Below are 20,000 nucleotides of genomic sequence, written 5' to 3'. Positions count from 1 at the left end.
CAGTAATCAAGTGCTGTGTGGCGAGGCGAGGACGATAGCTGGACTATACCAACTTGGAGCCTTTATTTCAGTTTTATACAAGTTAACAAAAAATTCTTGAGAACGATCCAAATTCGAGCTGAACAGATGTAAGCATACACACAACATGAGCTTGTTGGACGTCTTATCTCAACACCATGTGTGTGCAAGTTCTCCCTTTACAGCTAGAACAGCCTCCAGTCTTCTGGGAAGACTTTCTACAAATTGTTAGATCTTGTGTGTCTGTGGAAATTTGTGGCCCTTGAAATACCTTGAAAGGGTATTTCTAAAGTTCAGGCACTGACGCCGGATGAGAAATCCATGCTTGCAAACGCCGTTCCTCTCTTTGTATCCAGGGTTACGGTCGGTCATGCTGGAAGAGAGATCCTTCCTCAGACTGATGTCTCAAACCAGGAAGCATAAAACTGTGTAAAAGCCTCTAGCGATGTTAAGTTTGGAGTAAGAGCCCGGAGCGTTCATCCTGTGCTGCTGGTGCATTCCACATGTTGTGTTCTATTGGAATCCTGCACACCCAAACTCACCCATCAGACTGACAGAGGAGGTGAGAAGCGTGATTAATCACTCCAGTGAACACGTCTCCACTGCGGCAGAGTCCATTGACGATGACGCTTGGCACTTGTTTAATGTGCTACATGCTACGTTGTTGCTACTAGACGGCTCCCATAGATATATACACTAGATGTCTCCTTGCATACGGCAGTACATTGGAGCGAATACGTCAACTGAGCCGCCATCTTGGTACGGGGGACCCCCTCCTCTTAATGCATTAGCGTCAATGTAGGCAAAGAAATAAAATCACCATAAATCGTCATGAATGCGATTTCTAGTTTTGTTTTTTTTTGGCTCGTTCCAAAGGTCAGACATGTATTTATCATTGAGTCCAGAGAAAATTTAAGGTTTTGATATTAAGATAATCTACTTTTTCACAATATAATGCATAGTGCTAGTAGGTGTAAGTTTATTACTTACATTCTTCCACTTGAGTAAACTTCAAATGAACAATCACTACTTACCTTATAGCCTACTTCATGTGACACTATTACAATGGTGTGACAATACATGTTCATTTAAACATTTAAATTCATTCATTCATTCATTCATCTTCTACCGCTTATCCGAACTACCTCGGGTCACGGGGAGCCTGTGCCTATCTCAGGCGTCATCGGGCATCAAGGCAGGATACACCCTGGACGGAGTGCCAACCCATCGCAGGGCACACACACACACACTCTCATTCACTCACGCAATCACACACTAGGGACAATTTTCCAGAGATGCCAATCAACCTACCATGCATGTCTTTGGACCGGGGGAGGAAACCGGAGTACCCGGAGGAAACCCCCGAGGCACGGGGAGAACATGCAAACTCCACACACACAAGGCGGAGGCGAGAATCGAACACCGACCCTGGAGGTGTGAGGCGAACGTGCTAACCACTAAACAATCGTGCCCCCCCAACATTTAAATTGTATTGGTTTATTAAATATGATACACAAAGCAATTTGCATGTGGAAGCAAATCACAAATTTGAGAGGAACATAATGTGAAAGTTAGATAGTTGAGGTGCCAAAGACTGTTCAATCTTTTATTTATTCTTTTCCCGCAATACTTTGGCCACATTAAATACGTATGTACTAAAGGCACATAAACCAAAAAAAAATCCCCCCAAAGTTTGACTTTGAGGCTGAACTGCCAAACTAACTGGTGACATCCTTCCAGGACTGTCAGCTGAATTAACCATTTAAAAAAAAAAGTGTTTAGTGCTTCAACTGCAACTCGTCTCTGTTTATCACTTGGGAATCTACAAACAGATTCAGATTAAGATTATTTTATTTAATGCCATGTCAGCAATCAAAAGTTATTTTCATGGCAAAATTCAATTACAAAAACACAAATATCATATAAATGCAATAAAAACAAAACAAATATAAACAGCAAGTCATATTATACAATTTTTTTATTTTAATTAACATACGATAAAAAAAAAAAATCCAAAACCTTTTTAGGCATAATGTCATTAAATATGTCTTTAAGTGAAGTAACTGTATAAAAGAGCATTCTGCTTGTGTTAAGTCCAGGACAATCTAATAAAATATGTTTAACAGATTAAGGGAATCTTACAGAACATACATAAAGTTGGGTCTTCATCTTTAAGCAAAAAAGCATGGGTCAATTTTTAATTTCCTTATTAAGAGCTTCTGAATCTACAAACATTGTCTGTTTTCCTAACTGTCAAAAACTAATGAGTAACTAACATGGATTAGCTGCGGTCGTCAACCAAGGACTAAAACAAACCAACGGAACAAGAAATCTAATTTCCTAACATTCAATATCATAAAACACATTCTCACTTGTGTAATGTAATCCCTTGCTGTCTGGTTTTTAGATTTCTTTCGTTCATCGTCCATGCATTTGAGGTACACGGATGGCGGCGGTTTTGACGCATTTTTAGGACCCCAATGCGACATCTAGTGTATAGATATCTATGGACGGCTCCATACAAAGCTTTCTGCTTCCCCTGCCATTGTTTAAAGAAATAATAATAATAATCTAGTATACTAGCACAACTGGTTTAACTACTTATTTATGATGTTAAATAATTAGTTAAACAAATTCTTCTAATTTACTAACTTTATTTGTGCGTTGCTCTAAAGATTAAGCTGTATTTCTTAGATCTTAAATAATGGTCAAGATTCTAAAATATAAATCAGGAAACGAAATTCTGGAATGTTTCCTAATTATATTCAAGAATCTCGGCCGGCGCATACACACACACACACACACACACACAAACACGTCGGCGCATCCACACACACAAGATCCACACACACAAACACACCTGTGCATCCACTCACACACACCCACACACACACACCCACCCACACACACACACAGGTGCAATACAGCATAGCCAAGCCACCTACTTATGGGTTGTTTCAGTTTTTAAACTGGAGAATACATAATGCCTAAAATTAGATGTTTAGATCCTTTATACCAGTTTGCCAACAAACATCCCAAAAATTTCCCACGCCTGGAATTTCCAGGCTTTTTCAGTGACACACAACTAAGACCAGGACACACCTCTCTTCTGGAACAGGATGACGATGAGGCAGGTGAAGACCTTCAGGACCTCAGCCATGACCACAGCGGACGTGGTGAAGAAGCGGTCACCCGGCAACGTCCGCACGTAACGGATGCTGAGGATGAGCGAGGCATTCTGGATCACCAAAATGGTCAAACTGATGTACTTCAACTTCCTGTTAGCTGTAGAGGAAAAAAAAAACAGATAAGAGATTAAACCTTCAGGCAACGATTACACAAAATGTTTCATTTTAGCGGCACGAGATCTGATCTGGATTGCTAGCTGCACCACGTGCTGATGAACGTCATCGCCATGGAAACCAGCGGAAGTCCTCCGTCCATTTGGCAGACGTCCGTATCAGAGCGACTTCATTTATATCAGTCAGCAGATGAGGGTTAAGGGCCTTGCTCGAGGGCCCAGGCGCTTGGCAGAGCTGGGATTTGAGCTCCAATCAACTTCTGATCAGTCATCCCCCTGTATTCGGTGTCATACTGAACAAGTCCCTACAGAGCTGTCGCTCTAACGCTACACGTAAGAGCAGAGATTTATTTTCGTTTTAGTCATGCTGTTATAAAGAAATAATAACCGCCAATCAGATTTGAGAATCTAACCACACCAGCGTGGTTAAATGGTAAATATTAAAACATATTAAAGTATTAATATAAATCTGTGAACCGAAGAGGTCTGAATCATACAGTCCTGAGATATTATACAAATATGACCTCGGCAAGTACAAAAGCTTTAACCAACCCTTTCACTCATTAAACAAATTCTATTTACACATAGCACCGAAAATAGTCTCAACGTAAACGTTAATACTGATCCTAAATCTGCCGGACTAAAGCGCATGCATGTTTAGTCATGACTGCCTCACTTACAAGGATGTTTGCTTACTCCACCCTGGCAACACACACACACAGTGTCTTTATACACACTCTGGGCAGTCCTGCACTCCACCCAGAACATTCACACAGCAGCTCCTTGTCCCCAGCAAGCACACAACTGTACATTGGAGAAATAGAGAAAACACCAGGAAGTTAATCCCATTGCCTGATTGCAGGGGTAGGAAATGAGAGAAACTGTAACTTTTAAGTTATAACGTGAGTAACTAAGATTACAGAAATAATCATCACCACACACTCACTTACTCTCCCTCTTACATTCCATATGTCAGCAATTAAAAGTTTCAGAAGAAGTAGAAACCTGCCATTAACACGGTCTCTGAGTTTCAGAGAATTACCGCTAAAGGCGGTCTGACCTGCTTCATTTGATTTTACACAGAAGTCTTAAGTCTAGAACAGCAACATGTTGGTTCTACTTAAGAACCACTTTTCCTGGTTCAGAGCCGGTGCTTTGGGTGTCGAAAAAAAAAAAAAGAACTGATTTTAAATTAGGCTCTGGCTCTGAACCAGCACTCAAACTGCCTTGGTGGTAAAGGGGCAACTGTGATCAACATTATAAATGTTCTACAATTGCAACTGGAGAACGTTCCATGGTTTCAATAAGCATTTCTTAAACAATTTTAACACATGCTGCAATTCCTCACTTTACAATATATGTGTATAGTCATTTTTTTCTTACTAGAAAAAATAAAGTGGAAAATATGTAGGTTTTTTTTTGAATAACAGATTAAGTCTGGTAAATCCGGAAAACTGCCTTTTGTTCTACGAAGCTTGTCTGTGTTTAGGTCAGGCTCTTTTCGATCATTTCACAGACAATTCCCATCTTAAATCAGTCTGAAACCAGCAAGAGCCCGGAACAGCTGGTTCTTTCACCTGTAAGCCCTCCACACAAAAAATCCCTCCACACATCAGGAACAAAAGAACAAATACAAGAAACACAATAAAACCAGAACAAACACTTGAGGATAAAACCAACCCACAACTTGAAAGACACGGATGTGTAGCAGGAATTTCTGGTTAAATTTAGATTTATCACAGATTCCTGATACTTATTACACGTGTTATTTTCCAACTGAACTAAAATGTGACGGTAAAAACGGACTGCGTGGCAGATGGGAATAGAATCCAGAGAGAAAATTAAGGAAATCTGAGAAGAATTGAAATATATTTCTTTACATGTTGATCCTATTTTTTTTTAATCATGTCTTTTACAGTAATAAGTTTAACATCTGCAGAAATCACACAAATGTCTAGACTTTGTTTCGAGGCATCCAGAAATTGTACCAGCTCAGATTGTCTTCAGTGCCATGAAGGTTTCGGACCTCCACTGAGACGAGACCAACCATGTGAGGATCCTGACACATCTAGAGATGTTCCAGCTCCAGTTAGACCCTGCTATACTAAAGAGGAGATGTGAACTCCATGTGGTCTTTGAGGACAACAACCTCCTCATCGATCAGACTGTATATTTATAATCACACCATCCAGTGTCACCCATATGAGGATGAGGTTCCACTTTGAGTCTGGTTCCTCTCAAGGTTCCTTCCTTCACCATTAAAAGAAGCTTTTCCTCCCTACAGTCATCTGAGTCACCTCAGACTTACTCATTGGGGATAAATACAAACATATTTAAATATATATCTAATATTAATCTTTATATTATTCTATATTATATTATATACATTTTGTTCCATGTTTATGTTCTGTAAAGCTGCTCTGAGACAATGTCAAGTGTAAATAAATACAATTAGATATAAATAAATAAATACATGTGAATTGAATTAAACAGAAGTTTTTTTGTCATGTTATTTACAGAAAAGAACCGTTTGCTATTTTAGTGTTTGTTATGAACATCAGCACCAAAACCAGGAAGATGTTTACTTGTGTTTTTGTTCTGAAATGCAGCTGGACAACGCTTTGAATTGCCGTTATAAAGCTTTATAAAGGAATAAAATGCTCCGTTACCATCAGCTTGTCTGCGTGAAGGTGTGTTGTCTTCACCTGGACTCTGGTTACCTGCTGCCATGTTGGCACTGAAGTCTGAACCCCACCGCTGTCACACTAACACGACCTGACGGGGCTTTTTAGGCTCCAACCGTTAGCCACAAACTCACTAATTTAATCCCAGGGGGTTCATGGCATCATTCGGAGGAATCTAAATGTTCCGTGTCATTTCGCAGAACTAAAAAAAACGAAGACTGTAAAGAAAAACACTCGCATTTCTCTCGAAAGCGTCGACGTCTACGGCAGCTTCTTTCTTCTTCGTTGGTGGTTGATACGAGGTTTGGTCAAACAACTTTATGAAGCATTACCGCCACCAAGCGGCGCGGAGAGGAACACTCTATTAATAATAACGATAATAGCAATTAATATTATCGTTATTGTTTTTATTATTATTACTATATGACGTCAATAATAAAAATAATAAGAATAATAACAACACTAATAATAACAATAATGATAATTAGTATTATTGTTATTGTTTTTATTATTATTACTAAATGATGTCAATAATAATAATGATAATAATAATAATAATACTGATGATGATGATGATGATGATAACAATTAATATTTTTGTTAATATGATTGTTATTATTATTATTATTATTATTATTATTGCTATTAAATGACGTCAGTAATAATAACGATTAGGATGATGATTATTATTTATTTCTTTCTTTATTATTTCTTTCTTTATTTTTATTTTTTCTTTTATTTTATTTCATTTTATTTAATTATTTGTTTGTTTGTTTGTTTTGTTATTTTATTTATTTATTTATTTATGTATTTATTTATTGTTGTTTTATTATCCTAATTGTTAATGTTATTGTTTTTATTATTAGTCACCTATAAATAATTTTTTTCACATATCTCAGCTTGGAAGGTTGAGAACAGAAAGAAAGTTCACAGTGTACAGCAAACCTGGATCAAATTGGGGTTAAGGGACTTGCTCAAGGACCCAACAGTGGCAGCTCAGAAGTGCATGGACTTGAAACTCCAGTATTCTGATCAGAAACCCAGGAAATTAACTACATTAGCACTATATCCACCTTTCCAGTTTTACCCCTGTGTCTACCACCCAGGTGACAAGGAAGGGTGCAGTTCATTCATTCATTCATTCATTCTTCATTCATTCATTGTTTTGCTCATTACTTTAAAAAAAAAATGTTCTACTGGTCTACTCAGTATCTGTGATATTGATTGATACTCAATCAATCATTTAACTGACTCGACACTGAAAAGTCTTCTGGAATCTCTCACTTAATTAACTCTAGGTGGAGGCATTGTTCATCATTTTAATGGCATCAGTCTAATTCATGGTTTGTGGATAATGGTTCATTCATTGGAGTCCTTTGAATATTTAAATCAGCCTGTAAAACAGTAAAAAATGATCAGATATGATGTGGTGAGGAAGTGTTTTGGCGTTGATTACAGTCTCAATACAGTGTGTTTGTAATAAGATTGTGTTTCTTTAAATCACTGCAGCTTAAAGGTCATAGTTTATCACTGGTTAATTATTATTATTATTATTATTATTATTATTATTATTATTGTTGTTGTTGTTATTGTTATGATCATGATTATTATTGTTGTTATTATTATGATGATTATTATTGTTATTGTTATTATTATAGTATATTATTATAATATTATATTATTAAAGTTGAAAGAACTTTCTTTGTACGTCTTGGGGAATTTGTATCTTCTACTGCATCTCTTGTATTTGGAGTCCCTCATGGTTCCATTCTTGGATTTTTTTTTTCTTTATATATATATATATTACCTTTAGGGTTGATTTTTAGGAAACATGGCATCTCATTTCACTGCTATGCAGATGACTTGCAACTCTATCTGCCTTTGAAACGTAAGGATGCAAACTCTGTGGCACCTTTGCTGAGATGTCTTGAAGATATTAAAGCCTGGATGGCCTCCAACTTCTTAAAGTGCAATGAAGATAAAACTGAAATCATTTTATTTCGACCAGGTGGTACTATTAATACTCCTGATGTAGATCTGGGTGACTTAAAGTCATTTGTGAAGCCTGTTGTTAAAAACCTGGGGGTTTTAATGGACGGTGACTTTAAACTAGAAAAACAGATTAATTTGGTAGTTAAATCGTGTTTTTATCAGTTAAGGCAATTATCTAAAGTCAAGTCATTTGTATCTTTTACTGATTTTGAGAGGGTCATCCATGCTTTTATATCATCTCGTCTGGACTATTGTAATAGTCTCTATGTACAGTAGGCATTGGTGAGGCGTCTCTAACACGTTTGCAGAGGGTACAAAACACAGCTGCACGTTTATTAACGGGGACACGCAAACGAGAACACATTACACCTATATTGGCTTCCCTTCATTGGTTGCCCGTTAATTTTAGAATTGACTTCAAGATTTTACTTTTAGTTTTTAAATCATTAAATAACATTGGTCCTAAATATCTCTCAGATCTATTAAAGCCATATGTTCCATCCAGAGCACTTAGGTCTGCTGGGCAACTGCTTTTAGTATCCCACAATGCAAAATTAAAGAGCAGAGGTGACCGTGCCTTTGCAGTAGCGGCCCCCAAACTCTGGAATAATTTGCCCTTGTACATTAGGCGGGCGCCTTCACTGGCTGTTTTTAAATCACATTTAAAAACATATTTGTATGGGGCAGCATACAACGCAGTATGAGATTTACCTGTTAGGAGTTCTTTTTAAGTGTGTGCTACTAATTATTACTGTATTTATTGCATTTTTATTAGTCTTTTATTTAGTTTTTATTTATTTATTTTATTATTATTATTTTATGCTTTTTAGTTCTATTGTTTATTTTATATTGTTTGTACAGCACTTTGGTGAACACCTGCTGTTTTTAAAAGGTGCTCTATAAATAAACTTTGATTTGATTATTATTCTTCTTCTTCTTCTTCTTCTTCTTCTTCTTCTTCTTCTTATTATTGTTGTTGTTATTTTTATTATGGGGGGTTGTTTTTTCTTTTTCTTTCTACTTCCTTTCTACTATTATTATTATTATTATTATTATTATTATTGTTCTTGTTGTTGTTGTAATTCTTTTACTTTACTCCTTTTTCATGCAAAACCAAAATGGGATTCTGTATTATTATTTGCCTTATGTTTGTTTGCAATAAAAAAGACTTAAGAGAGACATAAATAAACAATAGTTTAGTTGTGTAATGACAGCATGTGAAGCTGCTACGACGTTAACAAGAAGATAATAGACGAACAAAACACAAAGCGCTTATTAAACACTTAAGACATTGACGGTTGCAAGCTTTTAGGGCGGAGCTGCTGAACACCTGAAGAACAAGCTCTGGTCTGAAGAGAAAAAGTCCCACAGGTCCATCAGGACTGAGTTATTTTATGAATGTCTTCTTGTTTCTATGGTAACAGCTCACTGACAGGGATGTTTGTGATGGATGCTTGGCAAAAATAAATGGCTAATAATGAATAGATAAACGGAGCTACAAAACGTTTAATGGTTGATATGGTGACGCTTTCTGTAAGATGTTTATTAGTGTCATGTAAGTGTCAGTGCAGAAAGTGTCTTGTGTAGGAAGGACTGTTTATAGCTGCTATGATATTATAACATGAGTGATGGAAGGAGATAATAATCTAAAGATTGTACTTGTTAGATAATCGCTGTGGTATAAGAGAATAAAACAGTCACAGCACTTCATTGTGGATTGTTTTCCTATAACTGCACACCCCCTATGCGTTTTACCTCCCGGTTTCATTTACAGATCAAACATGACACAGAGACATGAAATTATGAGTGTGTTTTTGTTTAATTTAAATTAAATATGCCGATGTGACTGCTGCCACAAAAATGACAAAATTCAATACACAAGTATTTACAGAACATTTGTCGTGCAAACCCGAGCAAACCAGCAAGGATTTCGATTGTTATATTTAATAAAACATGCCTTTGGATATTTTTCCACAAAAAAAAAAACAAAAAAAAACATACAAACAAAACAAATCCAGATTCAATTTAAATAGTATAAGAACAAATACAAATACATTCTTATTTGGTTTTACACTACAAAATATCCCATTGTAACATTTTGAATTGACAATTGGTCCTGTATTTTAAACAAGAATACAATTAGTCAGATTTAAAACAAAAAAAAAACAACAAAAAAAATAAAAAAAACCTGCATACTTGTGCTATTTAGATCTCTTTGGCTTTCTAAGTAAACGCACTGTTTCTCAGTGAGGAACAACATTCATTCTGTTTTGACACATGAACAGTTCAGCACCTTTTAGGCAGCTTACATTCTTGAATGTTGTTTCATTTTAGACCACGGTCACAAACACAGATAACGAAAGTAAAAGGCACGTTGGTTTAAAAAACAAAAACAAATCCACTGTAGGACGTTTAGTGAATGCAGACATGAACGGTTGCTGGATCGAAACCCGTTCACGTCGCTGACAGTCGCTGTTGTATCCGAATCCTCAGTGGGGCGTGATACAAAAACCTCCTCTTAAAATGAGGAAACAATACTATATACAAAGAGCCTGTAGAACCAGGCAGGAACATGGTATCGGTCAACGATGGCTGAAAGTCCAAAGCTGCTTCTGAAACTTCATCCCTCGAGTACAGAATATAAATACCTAATAATAACGTGTCCGAGTTAATAAATAGGTAAATAAATAAACCAGGCAGAGCAACAGTTGTGCGTCGCATCGAATCGAGACGCCGACAGGGAGACAGTGTGCTTTGGGATGACGCAATGCCGGAGAACGTTTCCATCAAAGAAAACAGCGTGATAAATACGGAGGTGTTGAGAGGCCAGTGTTATGTGTGATGTAATCCAGTGTATCGTCAAACTGCGGGTTTGAAGTTTCAACAGTCCTCTGAAATTAGTCTAGAAATTGTTTGTAAATTAAAGGCTCGGTGTGATGTTGCTGACATCCTGCAGGTCCCCGATGTCTTCTGTGCTCTCCATCATCCAGGGATGGAGCAAAATCTGCTCTAGGCTTGGACGATCCTCTGGGCGGTATGAGAGGCACCAGCGAATGAGAGTATGACATTCTGCAAGAGAATGAAAAGAAAATGAACAATTGTTTTACTCTACAAACCAAAATGAGTCATTTCTCAGATAGACTCTCGTCTCATTCATGCTGCTCTTTGTAGAGCGACACACGCGTTCCATAACTGAACAGCTGTTACTCTACCAGAAATACTGGACACACAGGAACTCACCTTTAGAAACACGCTTAGTGAAACCGGGCGTAGCCTGGACAATGTCTCTGTCTCTCTCAAAGGGAATGTCTCCACAAACCATGTCAAACAGCAGGACGCCCAGAGACCAGACGGTGAGCGGAAGTGCTTCGTAGCGTTGATGCAGGATCCATTCAGGTGGGCTGTAAACTCTGGTTCCTAACAGGAAGAAAGAAACAGGCCATTAGGAACACATCAGGAAACATACAAAGATCAACACGAGCAGTCGGTTTGATTAATTGTTGCTAGGTTTGGACAAGGAGCCTTATTCATGGTTGATCACCAGTCTTACCTTCAAAGTCTGTGTAGGCCGTGTCCTTCAAAAGAGCCCCAGATCCAAAGTCGATGATCTTGACATCTCCGGTACGCGTGTCCACTAGAATGTTCTCGTCTTTGATGTCTCGATGGACGATTCCTCTCGAGTGGCAAAACTGAACCGCTTCAACCACCTGCTTTAAAAACCTGACAAAGAGAAACGGTTTCTTCAGTCTTAACGATTTCACTTTAATAAGAATTCGTTCGTGTTAAATAGCCAGTTATGGTTTTTTAGGCTGTACCTTCGTGCAAGTGGTTCATCTATGGCGCCACGTTCGGTGATGAAGTCGAACAGGTCCTGGCACGGCTGTGGTCTCTCGAACACGATAAAAAAACCCCGATCAGGAACCTCGAACCAATCGAGCATGCGGATGATGCCGGGGTGACCCGAACCCCCGAGCTGCAGCAGGAGCGCCACTTCCATGGGGACCGGATTCGATTCACCAGCCTAAAAACACACAAACACACAAGAGATGAGGATAAGCTTGTAGTCTATATGCCGGTTATAACTTCATAAAAAGGGACGATTTGGCTTTGTTACATGACAGACATGAAATCATTAAAGACTTTAAATGACTTCATAGAGACTTCAAAGCACTTTTGTACTTCACTCAGGATGAGGAGGTTTGCCGAATGCCATAAATGTGAAAGTAAATAAAAATAACTAATAATAAACAGAGTTGTGAGTTTGTGACTCATCGCTGAATTTCACCCACGTGACAAAAGATTCCCAATTTGACCAACACAATGTACCAACTCAATCAGGTTCTTCCTGTTAAACATCAGTTCGTGTTTTTTTTTTTCTCTTTTCTTTCTTTCTTTTATTTGGCATGTAGGGAAAATAGTTTCGCTTCCGGTTCCTCTCTGGAATGTTTTGAGAAAAAAAAACAAAAAAAAAAACCAAACCAAAACAAAAAAAAACCCATGAACGTCACGACGCACTACGTCATCACCAATCGTCCAGCAGAGGGCGCCAAAATTCTGACGCATGTTCATTTACTTCCAACTGATCAAAACACCTCGAGATCAATAAACTACCACATTATAAGCGCATGGAGTTGTATATAAAAGATAAACAGCGTTTTTAACTCACCAGTCCTGCCCACTGCTGCACTCTATCATGACACACTTGTTTGATAGCGACCTGAAATATAAAACAAATCAAAATATAATTTAGCACAACACACACACAATATCATTTTAAAATAAAATGCAAATATACTTCTTATACTTCAATGTATAACACAAGTATAAAATAAAAGTCTACTACTTTTAAAAGTCTAATACTAATCTAAACCAGCTCACAATTTCTCTAAATTATAGACTCTAAAATTTACTCTATGGGACTTTTAGTCTTAAAAAGCTGTAAAAAAAAAAAACAAAACAAAACTCATCATTACCTGTAAACCATCAGAGATTCTCTGTCCTGAGAACACAGAGCCGAACCCACCGCTTCCCAGCAGAGCTCCTAACTTGTACTGCTTCTCAAAACACTCCTTAGTCGAAACTGAAAAGCACAAACAATGACTTTTAGACATTTAGTCTTCTTCTGTTTAGAGCACCACGATACACCATCAGCAGCACCAAATTCACACGATCATCAAGTGCTTGTTAATATTATGACCAGCAGCTACGTTAATTCCTCTCCACTGCTCAGATTGTCTTCAGTGCCATGAAGGTTTTGGACCTCCACTGAGACGAGACCAACCATGTGAGGTTCTTGAGAGCTCCAGTTAGTCTCTGCAATACTAAAGAGGAGATGTGAACTCCATGTGGTCTTTGAGGACAACAACCTCCTCATCGATATAACATCGATCAGACTGTATATTTATAATCACCCTCCGGTGTCGCTCATATGAGGATGAGGTTCCACTTTGAGTCTGGTTCCTCTCAAGGTTCCTTCTTTCACCATTAAAAGGAGTTTTTCCTCCCTACAGTCACCTGAGTCACCTCAGACTTGCTCATTGGGGATAAATACAAACACATTTAAATATATATCTAATATTAATCTTTATACTAGATATATTTAAATGTGTTTGTATTTAAATATATCTAATATAAAGATGAATATTAGATATTTAAATGTGTTTGTATTTAAATATATCTAATATAAAGATGAATATTAGATATTTAAATGTGTTTGTATTTAAATATCTAATATAAAGATGAATATTAGATATATATTTAAATATGTTTGTATTTATCCCTAATGAGCAAGTCTGCGGTGACTTTAAATAAATTTAAATGTTAAATACAAACACATTTAAATATATATAATAATAATAATAATAATAATAATAATAATAATAATAATAATCTTTATATTATTCTTTATAATAAAATTTTGGTATAACAACGTTTATGTTCTGTAAAGCTGCTCTGAAACCATGTCAAGTGTAAACATAAATAAATATAAATAAATACAATTTTAATTGCACTGAAGTGAATTAAAAACCTTATCACTTTAAAACAAGCACCAAATGAACAACTCGTGTGGTTTGGTTGTTTTACCAAACAGTTGTTTGTGTTGTTTACTAATAAAAAAAAAAAAAAAAAAGTCTTTACAGGAATAAACTTTATGCTCTTACCGGATTTTCCTCTCACGTCTTCTGCTTGGTCTCGACGTGAATCCACGACACGTTTATCCAACATGTTTTTCACCGAGTAATGATTAAAAAAGTCAAACAGCAAAAAGCAGAGGAGTCAGTTATAAACCTCTCAGGACTGAATATCCATGTTTAAACCTCCTCTATACTCTGGTTCCTCAGCACAGCTCCTACTGCGTCAGTCAGGCTGCGTACGTGTGCGTATCGTCGGGCTTTGTTGTTGTTTTAATAAGTTTGTGTTTACGTTTATAGCCACGCCCCCACTCCACACGCTCTGTCCAATGACGTCGTTCTCGTCGGCAGTGTTTTGACTCGAACACCAATCAGACGTCGGCACTTTTTTTTTTTTTTTTTGAAACATTTGAATATTAATGAGCTTTTGGAGGAATCGAATTTAAAACAGGGGGGAACGAGCGGTTAATTCCCGCGCAAAATGCGACCGTTGAGCAAAAACAAAACAAAACAAAAAAAAACAAAAAACAACGCGTTTTTTAATTAACGTAATAAAATAAATGTAGGTTATGATGTCCATTCGTGCTAAAATAACCCTTTAGTGAAAGTTACAATTAAAACGAAACGTTGATTGAGACTATTACAATTATTCCTAACCACTTTCCCATTTCACTTCTACCTTTATTTTATTTATTTATATTTCCAAACACAAATCTGTACAGAAGACAATGTGCAATACTTCCATATTATTTCAGCTTAACTTTTATTCTTCCTTTACTCTTCACATGTGCAATATCTCAGCTGAATGGTATTTTATCAGATCGCTTATGATAATGTTTATATTCTTTTATGCTAATGTTTATATTAATGTCTATCTTTTTTTTCCCTTCTTTTTACCATTTTATATACGCCATAAGGAACCCTTGTACCACTGGCAATTACTAAGAATCTAGGTCTGTGGTTTAATTTACCAAAACTGGCCACAGAGTTCCCCATCTTCACTTTCCACCCTAATCAGCCATGTAACCTTACCTTGTTTTTTTTTTTTAATGTTATACAAGTCCATTAACCCCATTTATGTACCGGGAACATGAGCATGTTCAGTTAATGGCTGTATTTTTTTTTGGCACCAGTTCATCTAACACACTAAAATTAACAAAAAAAAAAACCCACTTAACTATCTGAAGAACCCCCGAGAAGCCATTTTCTAATAGTGCACACACTCAAAGCTCAATGAAATTGTCCGCTTTCCTCCTTCTGTAGTGCAAGAAAGCCTCTGCTTTCATATAGTTGCTTTATAAATGATAAATAATAACTTGAGTGCCTGTGTCTGGGTCTGTTCGGTTTGCCTTACTTACCTGCCAAAACTGCACCAAATGACCACTGGCTCCGTAAACAAGACGTAACTTATTTAAAGATATAAAGAGAAGAGCGAAGCCACACCAACAGAGATAAGGTCATTTTCTTCAGAAACTTCTCCTTTTTTTATTCCAAGAAAAAAAAGAGCTTTTTTTTCCATTCCAAACAAGAAAATAAAATACAACAAGCTTATATTAATCAGGTATTAAGATGATAGAGTGTGACATTTTTATAGATTTTTTTTTTCCTCATTTTTTTTCTATGAGATCAGTTATGTTGGTTTAAACATGCACCTAATAAAGAAGTCCAATCTTGGCATTAGTGGCAAAAGAAAGTAAGGTAATGGTGATGGGAAGTTTTACAGTGACGGTCATTATTACTGATAGATGATAGTGATCAGGACATGATGGGAGAGTGAAAGGGAATTGGGATTTCTATGATGGACAGGATGACGTTTGATTGATCCCAGGTTTTGTGCCTTCTCCTGTACCGCGAGAGGGCTATTAGACCGCCTTCTTCCCTTTATCAACTGCTGTCTGGAGACGGTTCTCTATGCATGGCGCTTTTCTTCATGCTGTCGAAGTACTCCTGTTGTGATACGGCCAGGACCGAGGCCAAGATTTCGTCATCTTCCCAATCAGTCAGACCTTTAACAAAAAGAAAAACATGTTACCAAAAAAAAACTGACAGCGAAAAAAAAGTCTTGTGGGTTTCACAGCTTTCCCACACACAAACCAATATTTCTGTTGACAGCTAGCTTTGTATAGTTTCCTGCTAAGATCCATAGCTGAGTGAAGTCACAAAAATTCATATGAGGTAAATCGGTTATCATTAATCATTTTCCTTTTCACACTTTTAGTTCGCTTTTTGCACCCACATACACCCACCTGTACTAAAAAAAAAAGAAAAGAAAAGAAAAATGCACTAAATCTATAAAAACAATCATTTTATCATTTTGGGGGAAGTACTTTTGAATTGTCAGGTGTGAAAACTGACACAGCAGCAGATCAAGGCTTTATCTTCAAAAAAAAAAAAAATTGAGTTAGAATCAACCTAACCTAATATTACAGGCAAGTATTAATGTGTCATAAAACTTGAGATACGATCAAGTTTCAGTATGCAAATGAAGCTCATAGGATAGATAACTGGATGAAAAATGTGGGGAATGTGTTTAGATCTGCAGTCACTTGCGTGTTCATGAGTGTTGCACAAATGTTTTGCAGATGAAGCGAAGTCATTTTGCAACACAGAATACGCTTCGATGGCCATCAGGAAGAACATTAGTCATGAACCTCATCCAAGTAATAAAACAAAAACCAAACCAAACCAAACCCAAATGACTCCATCAGCATTATGGAAATGTTATCCTGCTAACTGTTCCCTTCTGTATAATTGACTAGAATAGAATCTGTGTATTTTTAATCCCCATCGTATGAGATTTATTTTTACCAAAAGCTGTTGGTGACATGTCCTGCATGATTGCACGATAGCCCAGTGCGGGATACAGAGACACCAGAGATGATGAGGTGGGTCTGTCTGCTCCAACACAGGCTTGGTTACTTGGACCTGCACAATACAACAAAAACACCACATATTACACAAACGCACACACACACCTGATTATGCTTTTTTGATCATGGTGAAATTCTTGGCACATTTCAGCTTCGTGGCCTTGTTTGTTTCCCGTGCAGGTAATTAAGGTGAGCTAAAGCACTGGAAAACACTCAGGATATACTCCAGCACTGGGAAACCCTACTCATGAGCATTTACATTTGTTTTGCACAACAAATAACCAGTTCTTCACTCGCTGTACTTGTGGGTCAACTTTTACACAGTTTATTTTGCACATGGAAAGCCAAAACACGTCAGTGGGTTTCAAAAAGAAAACCATTAACGTGAAATTGCCGCTTCGGTACATGGAGTGAAGAACACACAGAGCAGTGTACAAGCAGAACATGAGTGTGTAGTGGTGGTGTAATGGAGCATGACGTACCAGGAGCGCACGGTGAGGGGGGTTTGGACAGCGCGAGAGCCGCTCCGGCCGGGGAGGGAGGCTTGGGCGCCGGGTCCGAGTGTGCCAGGTCTGGGTTCTCGGGAGAAGGGGCGGAGCTCCGGTGCCGTGGGGACCGTGCGCTCCACTCTTCCAGTCCGCTGGAGGCTGCAGCCGTGGCGGAGCTACATGTGGCGCTGGCTTTACGTGGCTGAGGCAGAGACAGCGGTGAAGAGAACATTTTATAGTGATGAGGACATTTCAGACTCAAAACGGAAATCTTCAACTTCTATAATTATAGATTTTTACAGTACACAAGGCAAACAGCACAAAGGGAGTTGAAAGGATGTTCAGTATGTTCATAGTCAGAGTCTTGGGATAATCCCAGAACAGTCTTTACGATTCCAACAGCACTTTGCACGAGCAAATCTGCACCTTAATTAAATAATGGAAGTGGGGTGGGGGGTCAAAGTAAAAATTCCCGCCTGAATCTTTTTCTTTAAAAACGTTCGTACTTTCGCTTTCGTACTTTTCGCCTTTTACATGAAGAGCCAGCGTTTCTTTGAAACCTAAACAGTTCAGCAGTGGCCAAAGTGAGAAAACGTAGATGCAAAAACACCTTGTGATGTCTGCACAAACCCTGCAATGTACTCTTCTGTGAAATGGCATGTAATCTTACGAAAAGCAGACACTTGAGTGTTCTGCCCCTCACATTTTTAACTCAAGTGCTTCAGCTTACTTTACAAAGCGTTAACAAAAACCTCAAAGTGAAACCTGAAATATTTCCACTGATGTTGAATACGTCTGGAAGGGCAGCCAGAGGCTGGTTGCATTACCTGTCTACTATTCGTAATTAAGAGGTTTTGGCTGACTGGAAGGTTTTTTTTTTAGCATGACCAGAGGCTTACTCTTTGTTTCCACCCCCCTGCTCACCTGCCGTGCCTGTTTCTCCTGATCCCGGAGCCACTGCAGGTACGACTCGCGGGCCACCTGCTCCTCGATGGCCTCATTAGTAGCCTCCCAATCAGTGGCCCTCTTTTTGTCCTCCAGCATCTGCTGCTCGATCCACGACTCCTCCGACGTCTTGATAGCGTTCTTCATCAGAGACTGATCCGCGTACTGTCCGGGAGAAGAGCCAGCGTCAAACTATTAGTATTTCTATGTAGTATAGTACAGTATATATTAGTACACAAAAAAAAGAAATACTATTAGTATGTTATTTAAATAACTGTGATGGCATAACATTGATAAGTGTATCATGATAGCATATCTAATTACAAAATTGCGTTTTTAAAATAATATCTTGCGTATATTGTGTATTACAGAAATTTCTGGAAAATCGTGATTTGATATTTTTATCGTATCGCCTAAATGTCCGATTCCAAATATGCGGTTTGGTATTTGGGTGATTTTTTGATAGTATAGCACTAAAGTCCCACTAAAATGTGGTGGCATAGCAGCCCTCTCTGACGCTACTTTATTCCACTTATACTACAACATATCGCAAAGAACGACATTCTTTTTCTGTGAAATCTAATTTCTCCTAGCTATTCATAACCTTGCTCCACTATATCTCTCAGAACTTATACAGCTCTATGCGGACATAAATACAGTCGTCCTATTTCCCTTTACCTCGAACTATTACACTGAAGACAACTTCTAAAAATCTCATAGAAATCGTTAGCATATCAGTGGTTTCACAGGGTTTCTTTTATCTGTTGAGCTTAAATCCGCCATCCCTGTGAATTAGCCGTTATTACTAGTTAATGCTCCACTACGCTGTCATCTGCAATATAGCTTAAAAGAAGGTCAGATCTGACCAATCAGATTTGAGAACTCAGCTGGATGGTGGTTACAGACACATCAGAAAGCTTTTTTTTTTGGATGATTTAAAAAAAAAAAAAAAAAAAAAAAGAATGTACATGACTGATTAATAATGAGGACTAAACATAAGAAGAACTCAGAGGAGGCTGCAGATAATGCAGTTAGGAGGCAGACAGAGAGTTTGATATAATGTTCACTCCACCGGTGAACTTTCCTTAAGACAGATCAGTGACAACATGAAGAGCACGGGTTTGATCCTGAGCCCTGATTTCAGCACCGAAATGCACTTTCAGTCACTCTGCCTTTGTCTTGAAGAGCGTCTCGATTGCTAGACAGCATGTGGTCAGCTCGTGTGAGCACTCTGTCTCAAAGCCAAGTGTGTCATGGCATGTGTTCCCTCACCATCGTGCCTCTGTGCAGCCAAGCCAGCAATCACAAGCACGCACGCACACACAAGCGTGCGCACCCATGCACACGCACACCCACCCACAAGCATGCATGCAAGGAAAAACACACCCCCACATATGCACATGCACACACGCAAAAACACAAACGTGCACGCACCATTGTGGCTGAACTACTGAAAGCCTCAACGTCGGCACACAAACAAATCACTTTTTCTACAGGTAATGTTTGTTAGGATTTGTAACACTGCCTCTCTGGAACAACACACACGCTGTGCACATGTGTAAATGAGATCG

General features: G+C 38.0%; 3 protein-coding genes across 4 annotated transcripts in view; all 3 read right to left on the bottom strand.

Moving 5' to 3' along the window:
- slc35a2 (solute carrier family 35 member 2) overlaps positions 1-6,278 on the bottom strand; it is a 16,919-nt gene extending 10,641 nt beyond the window's left edge. For both annotated transcript variants that reach the window (XM_060881010.1, XM_060881009.1), the window contains exons 1-2: positions 5,989-6,278; positions 3,121-3,303 (exon numbers count right to left, since the gene is read on the bottom strand). In XM_060881010.1, the coding sequence (XP_060736993.1) occupies positions 3,121-3,303; positions 5,989-6,049 (244 nt within the window). In that variant the 5' untranslated portion in view covers positions 6,050-6,278. The remainder of the gene's footprint in view (positions 1-3,120; positions 3,304-5,988) is intronic.
- Positions 6,279-9,795: 3,517 nt separating this feature from the next.
- On the bottom strand, positions 9,796-15,463 carry pim2 (Pim-2 proto-oncogene, serine/threonine kinase). The gene is made up of 7 exons (XM_060882482.1): positions 14,157-15,463; positions 12,969-13,075; positions 12,662-12,712; positions 11,811-12,016; positions 11,546-11,715; positions 11,236-11,412; positions 9,796-11,064 (listed from the first exon to the last, which is right to left on the bottom strand). Exons 1-7 carry the CDS (start codon positions 14,218-14,220, stop codon positions 10,916-10,918), a joined length of 924 nt encoding a protein of 307 aa, XP_060738465.1. The 5' UTR covers positions 14,221-15,463; the 3' UTR covers positions 9,796-10,915.
- A 115-nt stretch (positions 15,464-15,578) lies between these two features.
- otud5a (OTU deubiquitinase 5a) overlaps positions 15,579-20,000 on the bottom strand; it is a 35,346-nt gene continuing 30,924 nt past the window's right edge. The window contains exons 6-9 of the mRNA XM_060882481.1: positions 18,409-18,594; positions 17,479-17,686; positions 16,935-17,051; positions 15,579-16,132 (exon numbers count right to left, since the gene is read on the bottom strand). Of these exons, the coding sequence (XP_060738464.1) occupies positions 16,011-16,132; positions 16,935-17,051; positions 17,479-17,686; positions 18,409-18,594 (633 nt within the window). The 3' untranslated portion in view covers positions 15,579-16,010. The remainder of the gene's footprint in view (positions 16,133-16,934; positions 17,052-17,478; positions 17,687-18,408; positions 18,595-20,000) is intronic.

The sequence above is a fragment of the Tachysurus vachellii genome, chromosome 11 (genome assembly GCF_030014155.1).
Source record: "Tachysurus vachellii isolate PV-2020 chromosome 11, HZAU_Pvac_v1, whole genome shotgun sequence".
Lineage (NCBI taxonomy): Eukaryota > Metazoa > Chordata > Actinopteri > Siluriformes > Bagridae > Tachysurus > Tachysurus vachellii.
The sequence above is the reverse complement of the archived record's forward strand: the minus strand, read 5'-3'. Positions and strand labels throughout refer to the sequence as shown.

Coding starts and splice junctions, on each gene's coding strand:
- pim2 (XM_060882482.1), bottom strand. CDS start 14,220: ATGTTGGATAAACGTGTCGTGGATTCACGTCGAGACCAAGCAGAAGAC. Junction 12,017..12,661: donor TGCAGCAGTGGGCAGGACTG/GTGAGTTAAAAA, acceptor GTGTGTTTTTAG/GCTGGTGAATCGAATCCGGT. Junction 11,065..11,235: donor CACTAAGCGTGTTTCTAAAG/GTGAGTTCCTGT, acceptor ATTCTCTTGCAG/AATGTCATACTCTCATTCGC.